General features: G+C 33.2%; 1 protein-coding gene across 1 annotated transcript; it reads left to right on the top strand.

Annotated features, from left to right (window-relative positions):
• The first annotated feature begins 5,310 nt into the window (after positions 1-5,310).
• Positions 5,311-15,652, top strand: LOC127736402 (translocon-associated protein subunit gamma-like). The gene is made up of 5 exons (XM_052246935.1): positions 5,311-5,528; positions 8,543-8,669; positions 11,531-11,623; positions 12,893-13,024; positions 15,311-15,652. Exons 1-5 carry the CDS (start codon positions 5,390-5,392, stop codon positions 15,375-15,377), a joined length of 558 nt encoding a protein of 185 aa, XP_052102895.1. The 5' UTR covers positions 5,311-5,389; the 3' UTR covers positions 15,378-15,652.
• Positions 15,653-22,331: the final 6,679 nt, after the last annotated feature.

The following is a 22,331-nucleotide window of genomic DNA, read 5'->3' as shown; positions in this document are numbered from 1 at the left end:
CACATAAATGTAGATAGGATTTGTGTAAACTCATTGATCCGGCCTTTGAATAAACATAAAGGTAACATTATCAGCATAAATTTACAGTGAGTCTTTTCGGTGATTCATAACAGTTTTATCTCAGGTAGTCAGGTAGTGGTATTGATCGAAACAGTTCTTGGTTCTTGTCGATGCATGTTTCTGTTTGTAGACGAAACACGAAACGCGCGTCTGGCGTACAAAATCATAAGCCTGATACCTTTGACGAGAGTTTTTTTTTCTATATATACATGACTCATATCTTATTTTCAGATTCAGTTAGTGTTTTATACTGTGCTCTGGTGTATAATTATATATTTGTTGATTTAGTCCTTAAAATACAACATTATATTCTCGTAGAAGAGAATCATGTTTTGAACTCATTTGGCTGCACGTCGATCCTATTCTAAAAGAGAAAACCACAAAACATAACCAGTGTCACAACATTTTGAAAGAGAGAGAGAGAGAGAGAGAGAGAGAGAGAGAGAGAGAGAGAGAGAGAGAGAGAGAGAGAGAGAGAGAGAGAGAGAGTAGTAGCTCACTGTAGGTGGTGAACATTTTAAGATACCTGTTCAGTTTCTATAGCTGGCTCATGTGTAATATTTCTATACCTCTAAATGATAAGTTTGACTGAACAATTTGATTATTTCCAATTTAAGATGGAAACACGACCGAAAAACGCTAAAGGAAGACGAACGTCAACCATGCACTCGATTACAGTTTCTTGCCTCAAAACCACAGTGACTTGTCTCTGAATTTTTTTTCCTATATACCTTGATTTTTTTCAGAGACAAGTGCCTGTGGTCCAAACTTACAAACAGCATCGGTCAATTTCTACATCGTGCTTTAAAATACATCTGAAATCATAACTATAGATTGTACTCATACAGGGCTTGGTCCCTTGTTCTCGGAGTATACCTCGAGAACTAGGTTTGAGAGAGTTTCAATAGTGTCATATACTTTCAAGCCATGATGGTCGAATTAAATTCCAGATCGGTTTTAATCGAGCTTGACAGGACATTTGTAATTCGGGTAAGGGCAACATAAATTGGTCAAATCTTACGGTGAAAAGGATTACCTAACAGAAATTAGAGAAGTATTTAGTAATGTTTGGTGTTTCAGTCTATATATATAGTTTTAAGTTCCTTTCAGTCAATCATTAAAGGCCCCGACATGACATGCAAATTTGTAAAAAATCAAGTGAAAAAACCAACAGCAGATCAAAAAACAAATATAACCGACAGCAACCACCATAGCTGAATTACAGTCTCCTGACTTATAAATCGGAGGCGGAATCAAGTGAGTGCCCTATAGAAGAGCCTCGTGTTTCGAAAAGAGATACGGCTAATTTCCCATGTATATTTTTCACTAAAGTAAGTTATTAAATTTATAAATAAGAAGATATGGTATTATGGCAATTTTCTACCACTAAAACCTATTAGGATCCGAATACTTAAGTCATTTGAAAGTGTCTTTATGATATTCTTGCACAAATTATCAACAATTTCAAAGTATAAAAATAAAACTGGTTGTCATCACAGACTATACATGTAGCTTTTGTGTTGAAAGACGTCTCTAAATCAAAATTAATTAATGTCTATATTAATAGGGGGGGGGGGCATGCAGGAGGCAAAATTTAAATGTCTCGAGTATAAGAAATATCGTATCACACTCGATGAAGTGATGGTATAAATGTATATTTGAACCGTGTCCTATTTGCATATACTACAGTAAAAAATATTTAAATTCAACTGAATTATCATTATAAATTTTCCAACTGCATCAAGCACCCAACTGCCTTCCTTGTTTTAGAATATACAATTAAAGAGGTAGAAAATGTAGAAACATGTGTAAAAATAAAAAGATATGGTATGATTGTCAGTTTTAAATGAGAAACCGTGAACTCTCTACCAGAGAACACTATTGATCACTGGTGTTAAACTGATGGCGGAGGTAGAAATCGGTAAAAACATTTTCTGCTTATTTCTTCGTGTAAACGTGTTGTTTTCAAGAATTACTCAGCCGCCAGCTAGTTGATCTCTACGATTTTGTTTTGTGTGTGTGTTCTTAATATAATATATGGTCTCTTTACCAAGGTAATAACCATCGAAAATTAAAGGAGGATAAACGTAACTCCAAAAAAAAAGATAATCGTAACTTGTGGACAAATATAAATTGGAAAGATAATCGTAACCGTAGAAAATATGTCCATGATAATCGTAACTGATTTTTAAGACCTTCTGCAAACGGAATACTAGTATCTGATTAAAAGATTGCGGCAATTTGCGTCATAATAAAAAATAACGCGTTAACAGCAATCAGGATTGAAATACTCTTTTAAAATAAAGTATGTTTGCAATTTTTTTATACAAATATTGGTCTACTTTTCTGTACTGCCACCGTAATTACGCTATATAAGGCAGCTTCGATTATATCAGAAAACGTTTTAAGAATTGGAATAAGTCACGGAATCTCCTGATCCTGATCCTAAGGGTAAATTTGACACAGTACTACTTTGTTTCCTCATATGGTATACCATTACTCAAAGTAATTTCTCACAGTACTTTAGTATACTTGTTTAGGCGCAGCATCGGGATTCAGGGCTTATCAGTTCTATAAATCGCCTTGATCTAGCTATGTATTCCCCTACAATTTGAGATGTTGCTCCGTCAAGTTTCTCTCTTTGGTGCACGTGGTGACGATATTGATTCTATGTCTGTTGGGCGTGTTCATTATTTCCACCTGTCTCAACATGTCTTCTCTTTCCGGTTGGTGTCTTGGGCTGTATAGTAAGAAATGTTCTGTTGTTTATATAATGGCGTATGACATATAAGGCGTGAGGGATTGACATATTTAGTTTCTGTATTTATTCAATGTGCTGTAACCTGTTCTCAGTTCTTAAAATATTCATCCTATTTGGGGATTTGGTGTGTCAAATTGTACATCCTTCCCAATAATAGGTACTTGATCAAAAAGTTGTCTCCCAGTTTCACAAATTGTCCATCTTCTTTGCCATTTCAATTGTGTAGACATGTTAACTGCGCTTCTTACTTCTGGCGTTGTTATGACATTATATTGGTCGTTTAGGCCTCCTTTGCAGCATATTTTGTCAATTGGTCCGCTATCTCATTACTGACTATATGAGCATGGCCTTGGGATCCAAGATAGGGTTGTTAGTATGTCGTGTTTCAAGAGTGTCCCCATGCTTTCTCTCATGTCTGTTATTGTGTTTGAAGATTTCCAGTTTTGAGTCAAGATGCCTACAGCAGTCTGGCTATCTGATATTATTTTGACCTCAGAGAACTAAGTTCGACTCTTTTCACAAAAAATCTTAAGAGTAAAAATACTCGTAAGTCATACACATTTCAGTATAACTTACGATCAATTTTAATCGTAAGATTTTTTGTGAAAAGAGTCGCTCAAAAATCTTACGATTAAAATTGATCGTAAGTTATACTGAAATGTGTATGACGTACGAGTATTTTTACTCTTTAAGATTTTTTGTGAAAAGGACCACTGGTCTTTAATTGTTTAATGCAGTGCTCCAGAACCATTAGTTAATTACCACCTGCATGCTTAGGAAATTCAGCAAACTGCTGATCCGGGCCTGTGACGGAGGCGGTATATAGCGGCTTCTAATGAATATTTCGTCTTTGTTGATTCTCTATCAAAGCAATCTCTGTGTTGATCTGTTCCACTAGTTTCTTTATATATTATTTGTTGATCTCGATCCTCGATGAATTATCTATCAAATAAGTCAGCTGTCAGTCCCCAAAGAAGATACTTTCTTTCAATGTACAACTTTACCTTTATTGTCAAATATCGGATCTTTATTTTCAACAATTAATGGTAGCACTGAGTAATGTTTTGTTTTCCTGGACATCTTTTTGTAGGTTTTCCAAAAATTCTTTCAAATTAGAGTAACTTAGCCTGGTTTATCTGGTTTACGAGGTTATTACACCATTCTACTTGTGTCTTTTCTTTTGCTTTATCAAAGTTATCTTCTGCAGTGTTTGTTTTTTGGTATGTTCCTCATTCTGTATTGTTTCTGTCAGTGATAAAGATGTTTTTGGCTGATGTCACAATGCTATTACTTTATCGTCCAGCTACCGCTACCACTTGGGCCACAATATTTACGACTATAATGCCCCTATGTTAAAACTATAATAAATTATAGCTTCCATGGATTATATCTTAATTTAACACTCTTAGTAACTTACCTTTATTTGTATTTAGATTATATGTGTGTATATATATAAGGGGGGGGGGGGGGGGGGGGGGACTAGGGTGAAATTTGAAAAAAAAGGCAGGACAGGAGTTTTGAGTAAAAAAAGGCAGGATGAGCAACTTGGCGGCCAAAAAAAAAAGGCAGGATGACAATTTATGTAAAAAAAAGTCAGGATAAACTAATAAAAAAAGGCAGGATCGAATAGATTGAAAAATAAAAAGGCTGGACAGAAATTACAAATAAAAAAAAATGCAGGACAAAATTTTTCATCTTAGCCCCCCCCCCCCCCCATTAAAATCAAATGGTAGCTCCCTAACTGCAGTTACCGCGATCAGTTTAACACCAGTGATTGATGTAGAAGGTAAGAGCCAATTTCCCCTGTATATCAATTTTGGTTCACTCTGAAGGTCAAGATATACAAAAGTTAATTTTCAAATCCTACTGAAATTTGAATGTTAAGCGGAATAGCGAAAGTATATCACATCAACACTGAATCAGTTTACCAAGGATTACTATACAAATCCTTACTATACAAATCATTGGTTTACCACAGGCCTAATCTAATTAAAATATAGAACTCTGATTTTTCTACATTACATAAGACTCTTATGTAGTGTAGAGAATCAGAGTTCTATATTTTAATTAACTTGATTGACCACAGGCGCTTTGGTCATATGGCACTCCTTTTTCTTTCCTCTCTTTTTGTATTTTGTACCTTGTATTAAAAGTCACGCATACACTGCCGTTAATATAGGTTTGCATGGATAGAAGAAAGAACACATATAAATGAGGAAACATAACTTGAAATATAATGAAAATTTATTAAAAAGTCTAACTTGATTGCAGTCAGTATAGCATTTTTGTCATGAAGAAAACAAAAATCATAATGCAGCTATGATAAACGAGAGTCATTCAGTGAACTCAGCTGCAAAATTTCTGTTCGTTAATATTTTTTAGGGAATGTCAATGTTTTTTTTCCTTGTTACTTGGAGTTTTTCTTGTTTGTAAAATTGTAACAAGTTTCACCTCGGGCACTTGCGCATGACAGGAGTTATCTACCTTTGTGACGTTCTTTTTGACGCGTGTACAAATTTCACAGTCGAACCGGTCAGCGAAAGTGCCACATCACAATCACCAGCGAAAATGTCAAGCAAACAAGCAAAGAATAAACAATTGACAAAAGAAGAGGAGCTTCTCCTTCAAGATTTCAGCAGAAATGTATCAACAAAATCTTCAGCTCTGTTTTATGGGAATGCTTTAATCGTTTCAGCCATCCCAATATGTAAGTCTAAAAAATTATTTTAGGTCTCATCTTCACAGGCACTTGTTTCTATCCATAGGAAGCCCACTATCAACATATAGTGGGGCTTCCAATGGATAGAAACAAGTGCCTGTGCTCATCTTTTCTGTTCGTGAGATCCACGACCATATAGCTATACCAGAAACATATGTGTGTATATATGTCTCTGGCTATACAAATGTTATGTCTTATGTTTAGACAAACACCTTCGTAAATAAAACACGGAAGTTGCATATATCATACATTCATCATGTTCATATGCAGATATGCAAACCAACTGATGTTTATGATGTCAAATTACACTTTAACCCTCCCCTTATTTCCCATGATATCACACGCTCATCGAACTTAAGGTTCATCATAACAAATGGACAAAAATGGCTGTATTTACACCTCAAAAACTACTCTGTGTACAGACTTACCTGTCCAGTTTGGAAAGTTTTAAGGCCTGGCATCCACTAGATATATAAAAGTTAAATGCATTTTGTGTTTCAGAAAGATGAAATCTTTTTTGGATTTTGATGGCCATTTTTTTTCCTTTCTGCAGAAGGTGTAAAAATTAACTAAGTTGGGATAAAACTTTGAGATGCTCCCTCTCAGGTAAAAACTGTATTGTATTGTATTGATTGGCCTTGATTGACACGGACAATAGACAGACAATAGGTATCTACACAACTATAGGTGAGTTAAAGGGTTTAACTGAGTGGACAGTATCAAAGCAATTCAGGTGTTTGTTTATTTTTACACCTTCTGCAGAAAGGAAAAAAAATGCCCATCAAAATCCAAAAGTGATTATATCTTTCTGAAACAAAAAATGCATTTAACTTTTATATATCTAGTGGATGCCAGGCCTTAAAACTTTCCAAACTGGACAGGTAAGTCTGTACACAGAGTAGTTTTTAAGGTGTAAATACAGCCATTTTTGTCCATTTGTTATGATGAACCTTAATATGACGAATAAGAAATTATTTTACTTTTTGCTACTCAATCAGGAACTGTTAATTGTTACAGTTTACCATATCATATGGTATTAGTTTTGATCCCGTTGTCGTTGAAGGCTGTTCAGTAATGATCACAGCTCTTTTCCCAAAAAATCTTAAGAGTAAAAATACTCGTAAGTCATACACATTTTAGTATAACTTACGATCTCAATTTTAATCGTAAGATGTTTTGTGAAAAGAGTCGCTGATCTTCATTATTATATTTTGATATTCAACAATAAAAATTTATAAAATGGAAGGCAAATAAGTTAGGAGCAATTTCATCATGATTCATGGTCATGCCTCACGGCACTTATTGTTTTTTTGCATGTCCTTAATTTTAATTTGATAAGGAAACGACAGACCAGTTTAATTTTAAATTGATAAGGAAACAACAGACCAGGCAGAAAAATAACCTACAAGAAAAGAGATGTCATAAAACTTTTACACTTTATTTTCATTTAAAAGTTGCCTTCTATTCATTTTTCTATCACAAAAATATGGCATTTCTCTTCTTTATACTTTTAGCTCATTATTCTGTATTCTTTATTTTTTTTTTTGCCCATTATTCTCTATTCTGAAAACCCCCATCCACATCCTCGATTATGAATGCTTGTCAGATTCCTCCTTCATTGTAATGCGCACAGACTGAGGTTTGGTTGCCTCTGCTGATGCAGGCCTCTACAATAACTTTTTTTTCAACTTGTCCAGTAGGACAAGTACAACCCAAAACTTACTTGTCCGAATGAAATTGTAACTTGTCCAAAAAAAATCTTAATAATAACCTTTTTGGCATTTTAAGTTGATTCTAGGAACAAAATGAATTAAAACAATAGAACAGAATTTGATTTATATCTTTTGAAATACTTTTCAAAAATATGAGTCGAGAACAACTGAATCTAGTCATGTCACAGGGCTTAGGTTCTAGTTTTTATAAATGCCAAAGTATCATCAGACTCTGCACATGAGGCACCGTCTGATAGGCCTGTCAATGTACACTCATTGGATTTGTATCCTGGTTGTTTAAGTTGAAAAAAGATTATTCAAATGCAATCAATAAAAAAAAGAAGATGATGTATGATTGCCAATGAGACAACTCTCTGCAAGAGACCAAATGACACAGAAATTAACAACTATAGGTCACCGTATTGCAAGTATTGTTTCTTTCTACATATGATCAAATATGATTTTGTGAATTCTATGGTAAATAATTTCTTCATTTTTATTTAAAAAATATTTTTGTTAAAAAAATTACCGGTATGGTATTTATTATAAAGCAACAGAATAAGGTAGGAAAACCAGGTACTGATTTGTCTTGGTCCCGAAATGTCTCCTGCGTTGCCAAACTGTCTATTAATCATGTCTATTAAATATGTCTCCTACGGTGCCAAACTGTCTATTAAACTTGTGAGCCGAATGAATCGTTTCCGAGCTGGTGACGAACTGTCTTGTAAAGTTACCTTTTCTACAAAGCGCATCGCTGATTCGGATCAGTAAAACTGGTTTCCGAGATAGTATGCCTTTTACCTATTAAAAAGTACCTGACAAAGAACCAGTTTAAAATTATCGGTTTGCAAGTAAACAGGTCAAATTAATACTTGTTTTTATCTTCTTTTCTTGTTTTTTGTTTATAATTACTTTGTTCATCAAAGTTGGATTAAATTTATTTTCTGCAGAATAATTTTACTTGTCCCGTCGGACAAGCTTGATATAGCTTTTACTTGTCCGACCTTTTTTTCCTCTGGTACCGGACAATCGGACAAGCGTTATTGTCGAGGCCTGTGATGAGATAGAGACAGGTATAGACTGTTAGAATTTTTTCATTATCATCATATTTACTTATGTTTTCTTCATGCTCTCTTTAAGCATTTGCTCAGCTTGATATATACAAAGACCAGACAACAAAAATAAAATGAAATTTGACAAACTTCAAGGGTTTATGTATACTATCAATTGTATAATTTATACCCATTTTTGGGTTTGTTTAGTACTTATTGTTTTGTATTTTGTATTCAGGGCTGTTTTGGAGAATTCACCAGATGGATTTATACCAGTCTGGGATTTTGTTTGCAATTGGAACCGTCATTAGCACTTACCTGGTAGCTCTTGCTTACAAAAATGTCAAGTTTGTTCTTAAACACAAGTAAGTACAAATGTTCCTGTAGCATGTGAAGTTGTACATTTGTTTTGATCTTGATCAGTTAATTGAGTAAAATTTTGCTGTCCTACAGTTATATTCTCAGTTTTCAGCATACAGAAATACATTGTAGTTATTTTCCATGGAAACAGGTCTTTCAAAATTCCCTATATATACAATGTATAGAAAATTTCTGGATTGTTCATGACCATGATGACTGGACATATAAAATTATTTGTTATATACATTGAAGACCTCAAAATGGGTGTTCAAAGAAGTTAGAATGACATTTAAACACACATATAACTGTACTCCCTCAAAGTGGCAGTAAGTTAGATAAAAAACACATTACATACATGTACAAAAAATGCATAACAGGTCAGTCGTTCCCGAGGTTGCTGGGCATTGGACAAATTTCAATAAAAATTGATTTGGTCCAGTTAAGTGATATGCATACTGGACTAACTGACCAGTAAAATTTTTAATTTTGTCCTAATCATATGTGTAAATGTCCTATAAAAAAGAGTCTGGTCCAGTTAAGAAGAATGATTTACTGGACCAAATGTCCAGTTGATTTCTCAAAGCCTTGGGAACCGCTGACAGTATGTATCATCCTGAAAATCCTATATGGTCCATTGGAGATTTTGATAAAACTGGCAGGTATTAGGTAAACGTATCGCTTATTTTCACTTTCCTTAGATACAGATTTTCACTTGCCTGACAGGAAGTAGTTATCTTAAATGATACATGTATGATGTTGATAAATAGATTATGTTGCAGGAAAACTTTATAATTAGTCCCCTACCGACGAAGTCGAAGGGGACTTTAGGTTTGCACTCTGTCCGTCTGTCCATCCGTCAGTCCGGCAAATCAACTTTTCACACTTTTTTTCTTTGTTCTTGAAGATATTGATTTGATATATAGTTTTGCCATGACAAGTTATAGATCAAAAAAGTTCGAATTTTGTTCCGATCTGATGATTTAGTTCAGAGTTATGGACCATAACTCTGGACCATATCCAGGGGTTTATCTGGGTATTTTGGGAAAAAGGACCCTGGCCAGTTTTGGGAATTTTTTAACGCGGTTTTCAATGAAATTGGGAAAAACAACCAACATACCAGATGTTAGTTTTATAGTGTGTTTAGTTCATTCCAATTTTTTTTTTGTTGGTGAAAATAAAGTAAGGACTACACCTTCTTGGTTTTTAAATATAACAACAAGGCATTAAAATTTATTTGAGTATAAAAAAAAATGAGTTCTTAAAGGATTGTTACATTTTTTTGATTTTGACATGAAAATTTGTGAACTCAAATATTTTGAGTTCTGTATAAAATATATCCTGTTTCTATTTTCTTTTTTATATATCTTTTAGTTTTCAATTTTAGTGTTGCTATGATAGCTGTCACATGCTTGGTTCTTTTTATTTTTATTTACTGTATTTGATCGACAAACCCGGAATTATAGCCGTATCCGTTTCCAGAATTGATCTGGTTTGAGTATTTTCCCACACTTCCTGTTTATTTATGGCAGCCATTGATTGTAAATGTTGTTTTGTCAAATTATGTTTCAACTTGGATTTACACAGTACTTATTGGCGATTTTTGGCTTAAAGCGGTTGAATAAATAAACATTTCTGTCATGATTAATAAAGATGAAAATGAATTTTGTGATCATTTGGGAATTTTGCTTCCAAAATTGGGAAAAATGTAGGGTTTTTGCCGTTGGGAATGGGTCCGAATACCGGACCCTGTGGAATGCTAGAAAAATCCATGATATCTAATGTTAGAGTACTATGTTAAACCATATTTCTGTACAAAGGGAGATAACTCATTTTTTAAAAGACATTCTTTGGTAAATTATTTGAAGAATTTTTTGGCAGGTTTGTTTGTCATTTTGTATAAACTAATGTTCTGAATGCTATATATATATATATATAAATTATGAAGGGAAATCCTTTAATTAGATAATAATCTATTTTTATTAATGTATATATATTACATTACATTGTGTAGATAAAAATTGCTGACATTTTATAGATACGTTACAAATCTATATTAGTTTGTGACAAATAAAAGAAAAAATATTTGGAACTATTGATTATATTTGATTATAATTTGAAAATAGATATACACTGTATTACATCATATCTAATTTTAGAGAACTTATTAATCATATCTAATGTTAAAGTGTTTTCCACACTTTTTTTCATCATGCTTGAAGATATTGATTGATAATTGGTATATAGTTTTATCATGACAAGTTATACAGATCAAGTTCGAAATTTTGTTTCGGTCTGATAATTTTGTGCAGAGTTATGGTCCTTGGACTTGAAAAATTAACTCATTTAATCAGTTTTCCACACTGTTTTTAGTCATGCTTGAAGATATTGACTTGATATTTTCTTTTTGTTTACACCATGACAAGTTACAGAACAAGTTAGCTTTTTGTTCCAGTATAATGAATTTTTACCCGGTAGGGAACTATGTATTGCCATTTAATACTCTCAGAATGCTTGTTTCATCACTGTTTATGTTGTTCAATTTAACTACTGTAAATTCAGAATTTATTGTGTGCATTTATTATTGTGATTTTTCAAAAATGGACAAAAATGCCAGTTTAATTATTGCGATTTCAGAAACATCTACATACAAATCTGTATTTTACTTATCAAAATGCTTATTATTGCGCTAGTCACCTTGTCGCATTATTCGCATCAATAAAAACCTCGCAATAATTTCTGAATTACAGTATTTGGATAAAACAAAGATAGGAACAAACATTATATAAAGTCATTGGTGTACCCTAGAATAAAGTCAAACTATCCTTGATTGTTGTATCTTATAATATGAATCATTGTTAACTTGCAGGATAGCACTTAAGAGGGAAGATGCTGTTTCCAGGGAGATGACAAAAAAGTTTGCTGATGACAAGAAAATGACCAAAAAAGAAAAAGATGAAAGGTTTGTTACCTACATCATTTCATGTATATAGAATTTCTGATGATTCTCTCTTCATAATATTTAGTTAATACATGTAGATTGGACATGTTTTTGAGGGGTTACAGATTGATAATCATACATACATGTCATTGTCTGTCCCAAGTCTGGAGCCTGTAATTCAGTGGTCGTTTATTGCTGTATATCAGAATTGTTTTTCATTTATTATTTTGTACATAAATCAGACCCTTAGTTTTCCTGTTCATGCTGTTTGAATTTTTTTACATTTGTCATTTCGGGGCATTTAATGACTGACTATGCGATATGAGTTTTGCTCATTGTTGAATGCTGTACAGTGACATATAGTTGTTAATTTCTACATCATTTGGTCTCTTCTGGAGAGTTGTCTCATTGGTAATCATACCACATCTTTTTATTTTTATGTTTTATATTAGATCCAATTGAACATTATTTCAAAAGCGTTTACAAGAAATGGTCAAGAGGCACTTTGATAAAATTTAGTGTAGGTACTGTTATGTTCGTTTAGTTTGAATTAGAGGAAATTACTAAACAGTCAGTCAGTCAGTTTAAATCTTATTCTTGGTGGAGGACTGAAAAATATACCAACATTTCCCTCAGTAACCATGGTAACTATCTTTTATCCCTTCACCCTTTCTCATCCCTTTCAAATGATATTTTAAATTTAGATTAGGACTGTATCATAAAACATATATGCAGTATATGAAACCAAGGGAAGGCACTTCAAAATTATTGATGGTTGTTAAATAATTTTATGAACATTGAGTATGTAAGTGGATTTCTAAAATTGCTTCTATATGAAATAAGATGTGGTATGATTGCCAATTACACAACTATCAAACGGAGTTCAAATGAGGCAGATATAAGCAACTATAGGTGGTTACCCAATTTTCAACGTGCCTTCCCTTGATACCATGTCTATTTTAATAGAACTTTGAACGTGCCTGGTTGCATATTGTACACTTTGAGCATTTCTAATAAAGATAAATCTGGAAAAGCAGTACTGTCATGATTTTTAAATCTTTCTTAATTTTTTTTTATAAATTTATTCTAAGGTTCCAACTCCCTCAGGCAAACCTCTGGCTATTATTTTAGGGTCTCTTTTGGTATTACTGTAATATAGCTCTTTGTGTGATTCTGTACTTGTTCATCCTTGGCATTCGTAAATTTGGTTTTAAGCATTCCTGATGAAGGTAAATCCAGAGAAAAGCTTCAGATGATAATTTATAAAGTTTTATTTTCATTTATTTTTAGGATTCTGTGGAAAAAGAATGAGGTTGCTGACTATGAAGCTACAACATTTTCCATCTTTTACAACAACGCCCTCTATCTGGCCCTGCTGATTGTCTGCTCCTTCTACGTTCTTAGAAGTGTTGGACCTACATTGTATCCTTATAATTATATCTACTTATGATTGACAGTGGTTTATGGGATATTTTACCATAGGTGTACACATGTTTTTGTGAAAATTTTAGTTTACTCCAATTGCAAGTGGAGCTTAGCAGAGCGAGGGTTTTTAGATAAAGCTTGCCTATTGTGAAATTAAAGATAACCCACTGGATCAAGTGTCCAGAAACGGTCTTCCAGTCATGACCAATTCTAAAAGGTCCATGATCTAAATGTATTTTAGGATTTAGGTATAAAAAAAAACTACATTATTTTAAATGAAAATTTTCAAAGATTGGATATATAATAATTATTGACATGGTTTGTTAGATATTGCATCCTCGTCTATTTAGTCTTGTATAGTTGTCTCATTGACGATCTTACCATATCTTTTAATATTTGTATTACAAATTAATTTTACTCTTATACACATGTATTTAGTAGATTAACCCTTTTCAAAAGCCATCCTTTTCAATTTTTATGCCCCCGCCGTAGCGGTAGGGGCATTAAGTTTTACCCTTGTCCGTCTGTACGTACGTCCCAAAATTGGTTTCCGTTCTCTAACTTGAGTTTGCCTCAACCAAATGTTATGAAACTTATACACAATGCTTATTACCACAATACAGAGATCAAGTTTGAATTTTGGTGGCGTCACTTTAAGCGTTGTAGAGTTATGCCCCTTTATAAATGGAAAAATTGCAAAATTTTTAGTTTCCGTTCTCTAACTTAAGTTTGCCTCAACTAAATGTTTTGAAACTTCTACACAATGCTTATTACCACAAAACACAGATCAAATTTGAATTCTGGTGGTGTCACTTTAACCGTTCTAGAGTTATGCCCCTTTGTTAATGGAAAATTGCAAAATTTTAGTTTCCGTTCTCTAACTTAAGTTTGCCTCAACCAAATGGTATGAAACTTATACACAATGCTAATTACCACAAAACACAGATCAAGTTTGAATTTTGGTGGCTTCACTATAACCGTTCTAAAGTTATGTCCCTTTATAAATGGAAAAATTGCTAAATTTTTATTTTCTTCTAAATATGAAGTTATTTTTAAAATTGGAGTTATCTTCCTTTGTCCATGATTATAGTTGAATCAACTAAAATCGATGCTTTATACAATGCAATGTTTAATTTTGATCTGATAAAACACAGATCGAGTTGAATTTGGGTAGTGTCACTTTAACCATTATTGAGTTATGCCCCTTTATAAATCGAAAAATTTCAAAATTTTTAGTTTCCATTCCGTAACTTAAGTTTGCCCCAACCAAACATTATGAAACCTACACACAATATTCATTACCACAAAACTAAGATCAAGTACAAATTTTTTGTTTCCATTTTCCGACTTTAGTTTGTTACCATTCTTGAGTTATGTCCCTTTATAAACATGAAAATTGCTGAATTTATTAGTTTGTCTCAACCAAATGTTATAAAGCTTATACACAACCGTTCTAGAGTTACAAATGTATGCGTGTTAACAAATAGAAAAATTGCTGAATTTTTAGTTTCTGTTCTCTACTTAAGTTTGCCTTAACCAAATGTTATGAGACTTACACACAATGCTTATTACCACAAAACTCAGATCAAGTTCAAATTTGGGTAGCGTCACTTTTACCATTCTTCAGTTATGTCCCTTTATAACTATATGATATGCAAGCGGGGGCATCATCTGTGTCCACATGTGGACACTATCCACATTTATTTTATATTCGACTTTGAGATTCACATGTTCTTAGGTCTTCCTATGTATAAATTCCAATACCTTTCACAAGTTTTGCTTTAATGATGTCATTAAAAAAAGTTGTCAATGCCTAAATGTCATATGAATCATAAGAGGGTCTTCAAGGAGTGCATGTGCAATGACAAACAAGAACTAAATAAACCATGTCAAGATGAACGAGAAAAAAAAATACTTATGTGTTTCTTTACCAAATTTTCACAAAAAGCTTTTGAATGATGAGTTCCTAGCATGAAAACATGTGAATTGCAAGCACATTGCAAAAAAATAATCCTTAACTAAGCAATCAAGAGGAACAGATTCCATTATTGTAACTCACAGGAAGCATTATTTCTTCACGCAACAGCTAAATTTCTAAAATTTTAAACGATAGGCTTGAATAGTTCAGTAATCATGGTAATTGTTTTTTTCAAAAAATGTTTGTTTATGCTTTAGCCTCAGGGAAGATTAGTTATATAACAAACTGTGAAACCCTCATAAAATAAAGTTTTGTTGTTAAGTTATTAATGAACAAATATTGTATTTTTCCTTAACTAACAACAGTAACTATTTAGCTTCAGTTGGTCTAGCAGCAGGACTTTTAGCTTTGTTCTCCACCAGCACTAAATGAATGGTGGCCCCCCTGATGGATGACATTACCATAAACACACCTGACGACTCAATGGTTACCATGACAACACAGCTCGTTAGCAGAAGGATCCAGACGTCCATCATAAGGGAACAATTTTACTTGAAACATATTTTGTTTTGCATAGAAAAATTTTGTGTAGATTTTATTAATTATTTGAAAATCGACAAGAAAGCATTTTTAAGAAAAAAGAGAAAAAAAGAAGTGTATTTTGGTTTAGTTTAATCAATTATTTTTATTAAATGTCTACCAAACAATGCTGTTGTTAACATTTGTCATACAAAATTCATTGGTTTCTCTAGTAGCGTATCTACTCTTTAATTGTCTTGTCCTAGTTGAAACGTGCTGATACCAGGCTGGGTCATACAAAAGGTTAAATTAGTATTTCGCTGCCTCTCAGCAAAGCACACAGCATTTAGGTGTAAGAGCAAAGACTGGTTGGCTTTAAGTCTGAATAGGGTGAAGTGTCATTCTGTGGACTTTTACTTTGTGAACTAGTCACCTAAAAATCTGACTCAGTGTGTCTGTCTAGTACAGAGCAGGGTTCATGCTCATATCACATTAACATGATATTTTCCTATGTATGCATTGTTTTGCTATATTTTTACCATTTTTTGTGTTGTTTGTCTATCATCTTGAAAACTATAATAGATAAATGAAACTTTAAAGAGGAAAATTATCAGCAGGATAAGATTTGCAGACTTCAACATTGCTGAAATTGTCAGTTAACTCTTAGTAGAGTTATTTCCCTTTTATGATTTTTTTTTCTAAGAAGTGGTCATTCTTGAGGTACAGGTGAGAGACACAGGCTCATTAGAGCTCTAGTTCAAGGCAGCAGACCTATTTTAAGAGACTTCAGTCTTAAAATCACTGATATTAAAAAAAAAATAAGATGTGCAAATCATTTTCCTAAATGTAGTAAAAGTAACATAGATTTTTTTATTCCTTTACTCATGAATGTTCAAAAAGCATTATTGAAACCAACTATTACAAACATATGACTGACTTCAAAAGTTATCTCCCTTTCCCCAATTTGTACAACCCTAATAAAAAGGTAAGGGCTATTCCATTAAAATGTATGTGGGAGGGCAGGAAGGGAAGTTTAATTATTGAATGTGGGTCATGGGTCTTTTTTCAGTATGCGTCTATCACCATTATGCAAAATTATCTAAAAAATGGTTCTTGGTTGTAGAGATACTTTAAAAGTCCCTTCCTACCCTCCCACATACATTTTAATGGAATAGCCCTAAAACAAAAGATCACAAAAAAATAATATGAACGGATAACTAGTTATAGGTAAATTAGTTGAATAGGTTGTGAAAATGTATAATAGTCATGGTGATTCCCATTCTTTGATGGATTACTAGTGTCACAAGATCTTTGTAATCATCACAACTACTTAGCTTTATTCTTCAAAAATTGCAAAGATGACACACAAGTCTGGATGTTTTTATGGCTAAAGTTAAATTTTAATGGGTTTGCTTCTGTTTCTCAGTAAGTACAGTTGATGTTATTACTAATTTCTAAGAGTAATGGCAATGCCACATTCAAGGATGCATTTGGTAAGGATCCATAAATTGTTTTCCAAAGAGAAAGGCAAGCTAAGAATCTATTTCCAGTTTATATTACACTAAGCTCCGTTTTCATGTGGCCACAAGTTTTTGACATCTGATTTTACAGAGGTTTTCTTTGTTGGAGTTGTTTGGTTGATTAATAGTTGTTTGCTTAATGTTTATTGCCAGTGGCAAATATTTCACACACATCCTAGACAAGAAAATACAAACAATAAATCCTAAAGGTAGGTTTAGCTTAATGGGTTTACTGGGATTTTGCTTAACCTGCCACTCAAAAATGAATATGTTGGGGGCAGATATTTTGCCTTCCTACATGCCACCTATGAACCCCTTAAAAGAGTTGTTACAAGTTCTTAAACATGCAAATTTCTTGTTTGAATTGTTTAAATATTTTTCATGTCGGGGAGTTTTATATCGGACTATTAAAGTATGGAGATTTCTCAAAGTTGAAGGTTGTATGGTGACCTATAATTGCTTACATCTTCGTCATTTGAACTCAGGTGGATCAAAGTGTCATTGGCAATCATACCACATTTCCTAATTTTTATAAGGAGATTGGCACTCTCCATAAATGATGCCCCTTGTCAGACAGAGGCTATATACTTTTGCGTTGCAGTAGCATAGATATGGTAGTGAATGCATAAAATCTTTTACCAATGAATGAAAGGAGTTGGGCATATGTCAATGAGACAGACTAATGAAACAGATAATCATATCACATCTTGGTTGGACTGTTTTAAAAATATCAAAAATGGTTTCTAGGTGGTAACTATAGTTTCCCTTGCTGGATTGGAATGAAGCTTATAAAGATAGAAAATATTAATAAGGTGTAAAACCCTGTCAATTTTGGGGTCAATTGGACAAAAGTCTAAGGTCATTGTTACTTAAAAGACAAGTTTTGGTAAAATGGTTTCTGGCTGGTAGCTTGAGTTTCTATTTTTTGATTGAAATGACACTTGTACAGATGGCAGATATAGGATATGGGACGAAGCCTAATAATGTTTAGGTCAATGGGTCAAAGCTCACTGCTACTAGAAATTGCATTTGTTTTTTAAGATGGTTTCCCACTATGAATTGAAACACATTTATACAGTTGAAAAATTAGCAAAAGCAGTACGTGTTTATTTGTACCTCCAAGCCTACTAGTACTTGAACCCTTTAAATGAATGTTACCCAAGTCCTCTAAATAAATGTACAGATTGTAGGGCATCAGTTAGCAGTAAAATCTTTGTTTATTTATGTTAACTAAAATCAAAATCATGAAAAGTTGGTGTAAGTGACCTACTAACTAAAGTTACTTTTGCCTTGATGAAATGAATCAACTTTGTACAGTTCTCCTCTTAATAAATGTATACCCAACAACTTGAAGTATCTTGGAAACAAATTTTTTAAATATTCAAATTAGTTTATATAGGGTGCTTACTTTGAGTGCTGGAAGTTGTGTGCTTGAACCCTGGTCATATAAAACAATAAGATGTTACTACTTCTCTGTTCATCAATCAGCATTTGGGAGTAAAAGGGAAACTGCTGTGTTCTGAGTCATAATAATATGTCTGGATAGAATGATATGTCTTTCTGTGGACTTCTATTTCCTTGTTCAAGACAGCATTCATCCTGTTGGTAGCTGGACTGTGCTGGTTTTTGTAGGTACCAGTATTTTGCTTTTCCAATGGTTTAGATTGTGTTATATAATAATGGTTTAACCCTTCTTTATTTTTATGCCTGTTCCCAGTCATGCTATCAGGACCAAGTGTTGTTTGTTGTTTTATTTTTAAAGGTGTGTTTGATTAGTTACATGTAGTGTGATTTGTTGTACTGTCCTATATATTTTTTTTCAATTCCTGTTTTCCTCTTTGTATATAAAATGTAAGCTATAAATATAAAAAAAGAATATGTGGTATGATTGCCAATGAGCCTGCATGTTGAATTATATTTACGAATGATGTCCTTGTACTGATGATAAAATTTAGTAAATGTTTTGACTATAAAAAAGAAGATGTGGTATGAATGCCAATGAGATAACTCTCCACAAGAGACTAAATGACACAGAAATTAACAACTATAGGTCACCGTACGGCCTTCAACGATGAGCAAAGCCCATACCGCATAGTTAGCTATAAAATGCTCTGAAATGATAAATGTAAAACAATTTAAAGGAGAAAACTAACAGCCTTAATTTATGTACAAAATAATGAACGTATGTAACACAGCAACAAGCGACAACCACTGAATTACAGGCTCTTGACTTGGGACAGGCACATACAGAATGTTGTGGGGTTAAACATGTTAGTGGGCGCCCAACCCTCCCCCTAACCTGGGACAGTGGTGTAACAGTACAACATAAGAACAAACTATAGAAATCAGTTGAAAAAGGCTTAATTCATCAGATGGATACAAATAGAAATACATCTAACAAAAACACAGCATGGAAGGGTACTGGTACATCCCAACAACAAAATTACACTTAATACAGATCTGAGAGTACTTGCAGTTACTGACAGCAAGTTCAAAGCCAATAACAACTAATAAAAAAATCATGTATCTGAGACTAGCTTAGCTTAAAGTCACAGTCAGTTAGTCACTGTTTGCTCCGTTGTACTATTGTTTTATTTCTAGGTCAAGAATAACATTCCAAGCTAGCTACATATTCAATCCAACAAAATACTGACCAATAAGAATTTCTCATGATGGTAAATTTCATAAAAAATTGATAAACATGACGATTTTTTCTTTCCATGGTGATGTTCGTAAGTTCCCTTCTTATGGACATTTGTCAGTAAGGGAGCTACCATTTGATTTTTATGGGGGCTAGGATGAAAAACTTTGTCCTGCAATTTTTTTTTAGTTGTAATCTCTGTCCTGCCCTTTTTATTTTTCACTCTATTCGGTCCTGTCTTTTTTTATTAGTTTATCCTGACTTTTTTTTTACATAAATTGTCATCCTGCCTTTTTTTTATTTGCCAAGTTGCTCATCCTGCCTTTTTTTTTACCAAGTTGCTCATCCTGCCTTTTTTTGTCACATTTCATCCTAGCCCCCTAACACCCCCCTCCCCTAAAAATCAAATAGTAGCTCCATAAAGTACATGTTTGTAATGATGTCAGAGATTTCAATGACTTTTAAATTTCTATTACTGTAAATTCAAAAATTATTGTGAGGTTTTTATTAATGCGAATAATTCAACTCCCAATAATATGAACTCATATTCTGATCTTTGTTTGTATCTTTTCCTAACTTGCAATAATGACAAACTCCCATCTTTGTCCATTCTTCAAAAATACCATTAATAAATTCATGTAATAATATCTGAATTTACAGTACAAAAAAGTTTAGGGAGCTACCATTTGATTTTTAAAGGGGGGGGGGCTAGAATGAAAAATTGTGTCTTTTTTTTTAATCAAAACTCCTGTCCTGCCTTTTTTTTCAAATTTCATCCTAACCCCCCCATAAAAATCAAATGGTAGCTCCCTTAACAGTAGGGATAAAAATATCACAGATTGGTCAGAATTATACTGAAGGTTATAACAAATACAAAATAATAGAGATTATTAGTTGAAGTACAATTCAACTAAGCTCCAATTTAATAACATTTTTTTTAAAATTGCACAGGCTGAAATGTCTTGCTTGCTTAAATTACTTACCATTGATGTTACATTGATAGTCCTTAATGTAAAGTTTTACTACAAGTATCACATAAACTTAACATGATCAAAGAAAATGAGGTCAAGATTAGATGTACCCATTATCAGGTTGTCTGCATACTGATATCGTAAAATATCAAAAGAATAGAGATTATTAGTTGAAGTACGATTCAACTAAGCCCCAATTTAATAACATTTTTTTTTTTAAGTGCACAGGCTGAAATGTCTTGCCTGCTTAAATTACTCACCATTGATGTTACATTGATAGTCCTTAATGTAAAGTTTTACTATAAGTATCACATAAACTTAACATGATCAAAGAAAATGAGGTCAAGATTAGATGTACCCATTATCAGGTTGTCTGCATACTGATATCGTAAAATATCAGCTGCGAGTCACGATATGAAGCTTTTTGTCGAGTAAGAGCAGCGAACGAGTTCAAAAGGCTTCATATTGTGTTGAGCAGCTGATATTTTACAATATCAATATGCAGACAACCTGATAATCAATTTATCAGGCTGAAGTTGCATATTTTGGAAGTGTTTTCTTTGTTTCATAGGGCAAACCAGAAGATGACTTGATAAGTTCGGGTCAAACTTATCAATGTCGGTTCAAACATTATGACGTCGCTGATATGTCCGGGTCAAAGTTATAAAGGCAGGGTCAACGTATTTGACTTCACAAAGCTGTGATATGCAATTTTATTAAGAGCTGAGCAGAGTGATATAGACAATGGGACGACCGATAAAAACCAATACATGTACACTTTACAATCTTTCTATACACCAAGCATGTAGTTCAGTGGTTGGTTCATGTCTGTCATATTTGTTTTTTGTAAATTGTTTTGTTATGAATTAGGCTGTTAGTTTTCTTAGTTGAATTGTTTCATATTTTTCATGCCTTTTATAGCAGACTATACGGTATGGGGTTTTCTCCTTTTCGAAGGCCATACCATTGACTATAATTGCTTACATCCACTTCATTTGAACTTGGGTGGATAGTTGTCTCATTGGCAATCATACCACATCTCCTTATTTTTATATAGTTGACCTATTGCTTATATTATACACTGAACAGACCAAACCATTAAAACTTTGTATTGACCAAAAAACCATGAATATGAGATCAAGGTCAGATGAACCCTGCAAGACAGACATGTACACCTTACAATCATTCCATGCATCAAATATAGTTGACCTATTGCTTATGACTGAAATGAGGTAGAGTTCGGATAAATCCTGTCTGATGGACATGTAGACCTTGCAAGGAACCCATATATCAATACATGTATTACTCATAATGAGTGAGAAATACACAAGACAAAAAATTTTACTTTTTTTTCAAGCAGTTGCTGAACCATGAAAATGAAGTGAAGGTCATAGGACATTATGACAAACCGAAACTTTGTAACATACGGCATCTGTAAACAAAGTATGAAGCTTCCAGGTCTTTTACCCTCTGAAATATAAAGATTTATACAAATAGTTTACGCCGCTGCCAGATTATTATCCCTTGGTCTTGCATTCTATGACTTTCGTCGCAAGTGAGAAAGAAAGTGATATTTTGCATCCAGGAATATTTTTATTACTGTAATAAAGCTAAGTAGTTGAGGAATTGTCCTGAAAATCTTTTTCTTTGGCTCAATAGACTTTATATTGATAAAGGGTCTAACTTAAATTTTGTTGTTCAGTATGTGTTTCAGGTACCGGTATATTTGGAGTAA

This window comes from Mytilus californianus, unplaced genomic scaffold (assembly GCF_021869535.1).
Source record: "Mytilus californianus isolate M0D057914Y unplaced genomic scaffold, xbMytCali1.0.p SCAF_30, whole genome shotgun sequence".
In the NCBI taxonomy this organism is placed as follows: domain Eukaryota; kingdom Metazoa; phylum Mollusca; class Bivalvia; order Mytilida; family Mytilidae; genus Mytilus; species Mytilus californianus.
The sequence above is the reverse complement of the archived record's forward strand: the minus strand, read 5'-3'. Positions and strand labels throughout refer to the sequence as shown.

Excerpts from the sequence above, each read along its gene's own strand:
- LOC127736402 (XM_052246935.1), top strand. The coding sequence starts at position 5,390 with ATGTCAAGCAAACAAGCAAAGAATAAACAATTGACAAAAGAAGAGGAG. Across the intron at positions 8,670-11,530 it reads AAGTTTGTTCTTAAACACAA|GATAGCACTTAAGAGGGAAG; the intron begins GTAAGTACAAAT and ends GTTAACTTGCAG. Across the intron at positions 13,025-15,310 it reads AGAAGTGTTGGACCTACATT|TAACTATTTAGCTTCAGTTG; the intron begins GTATCCTTATAA and ends AACTAACAACAG.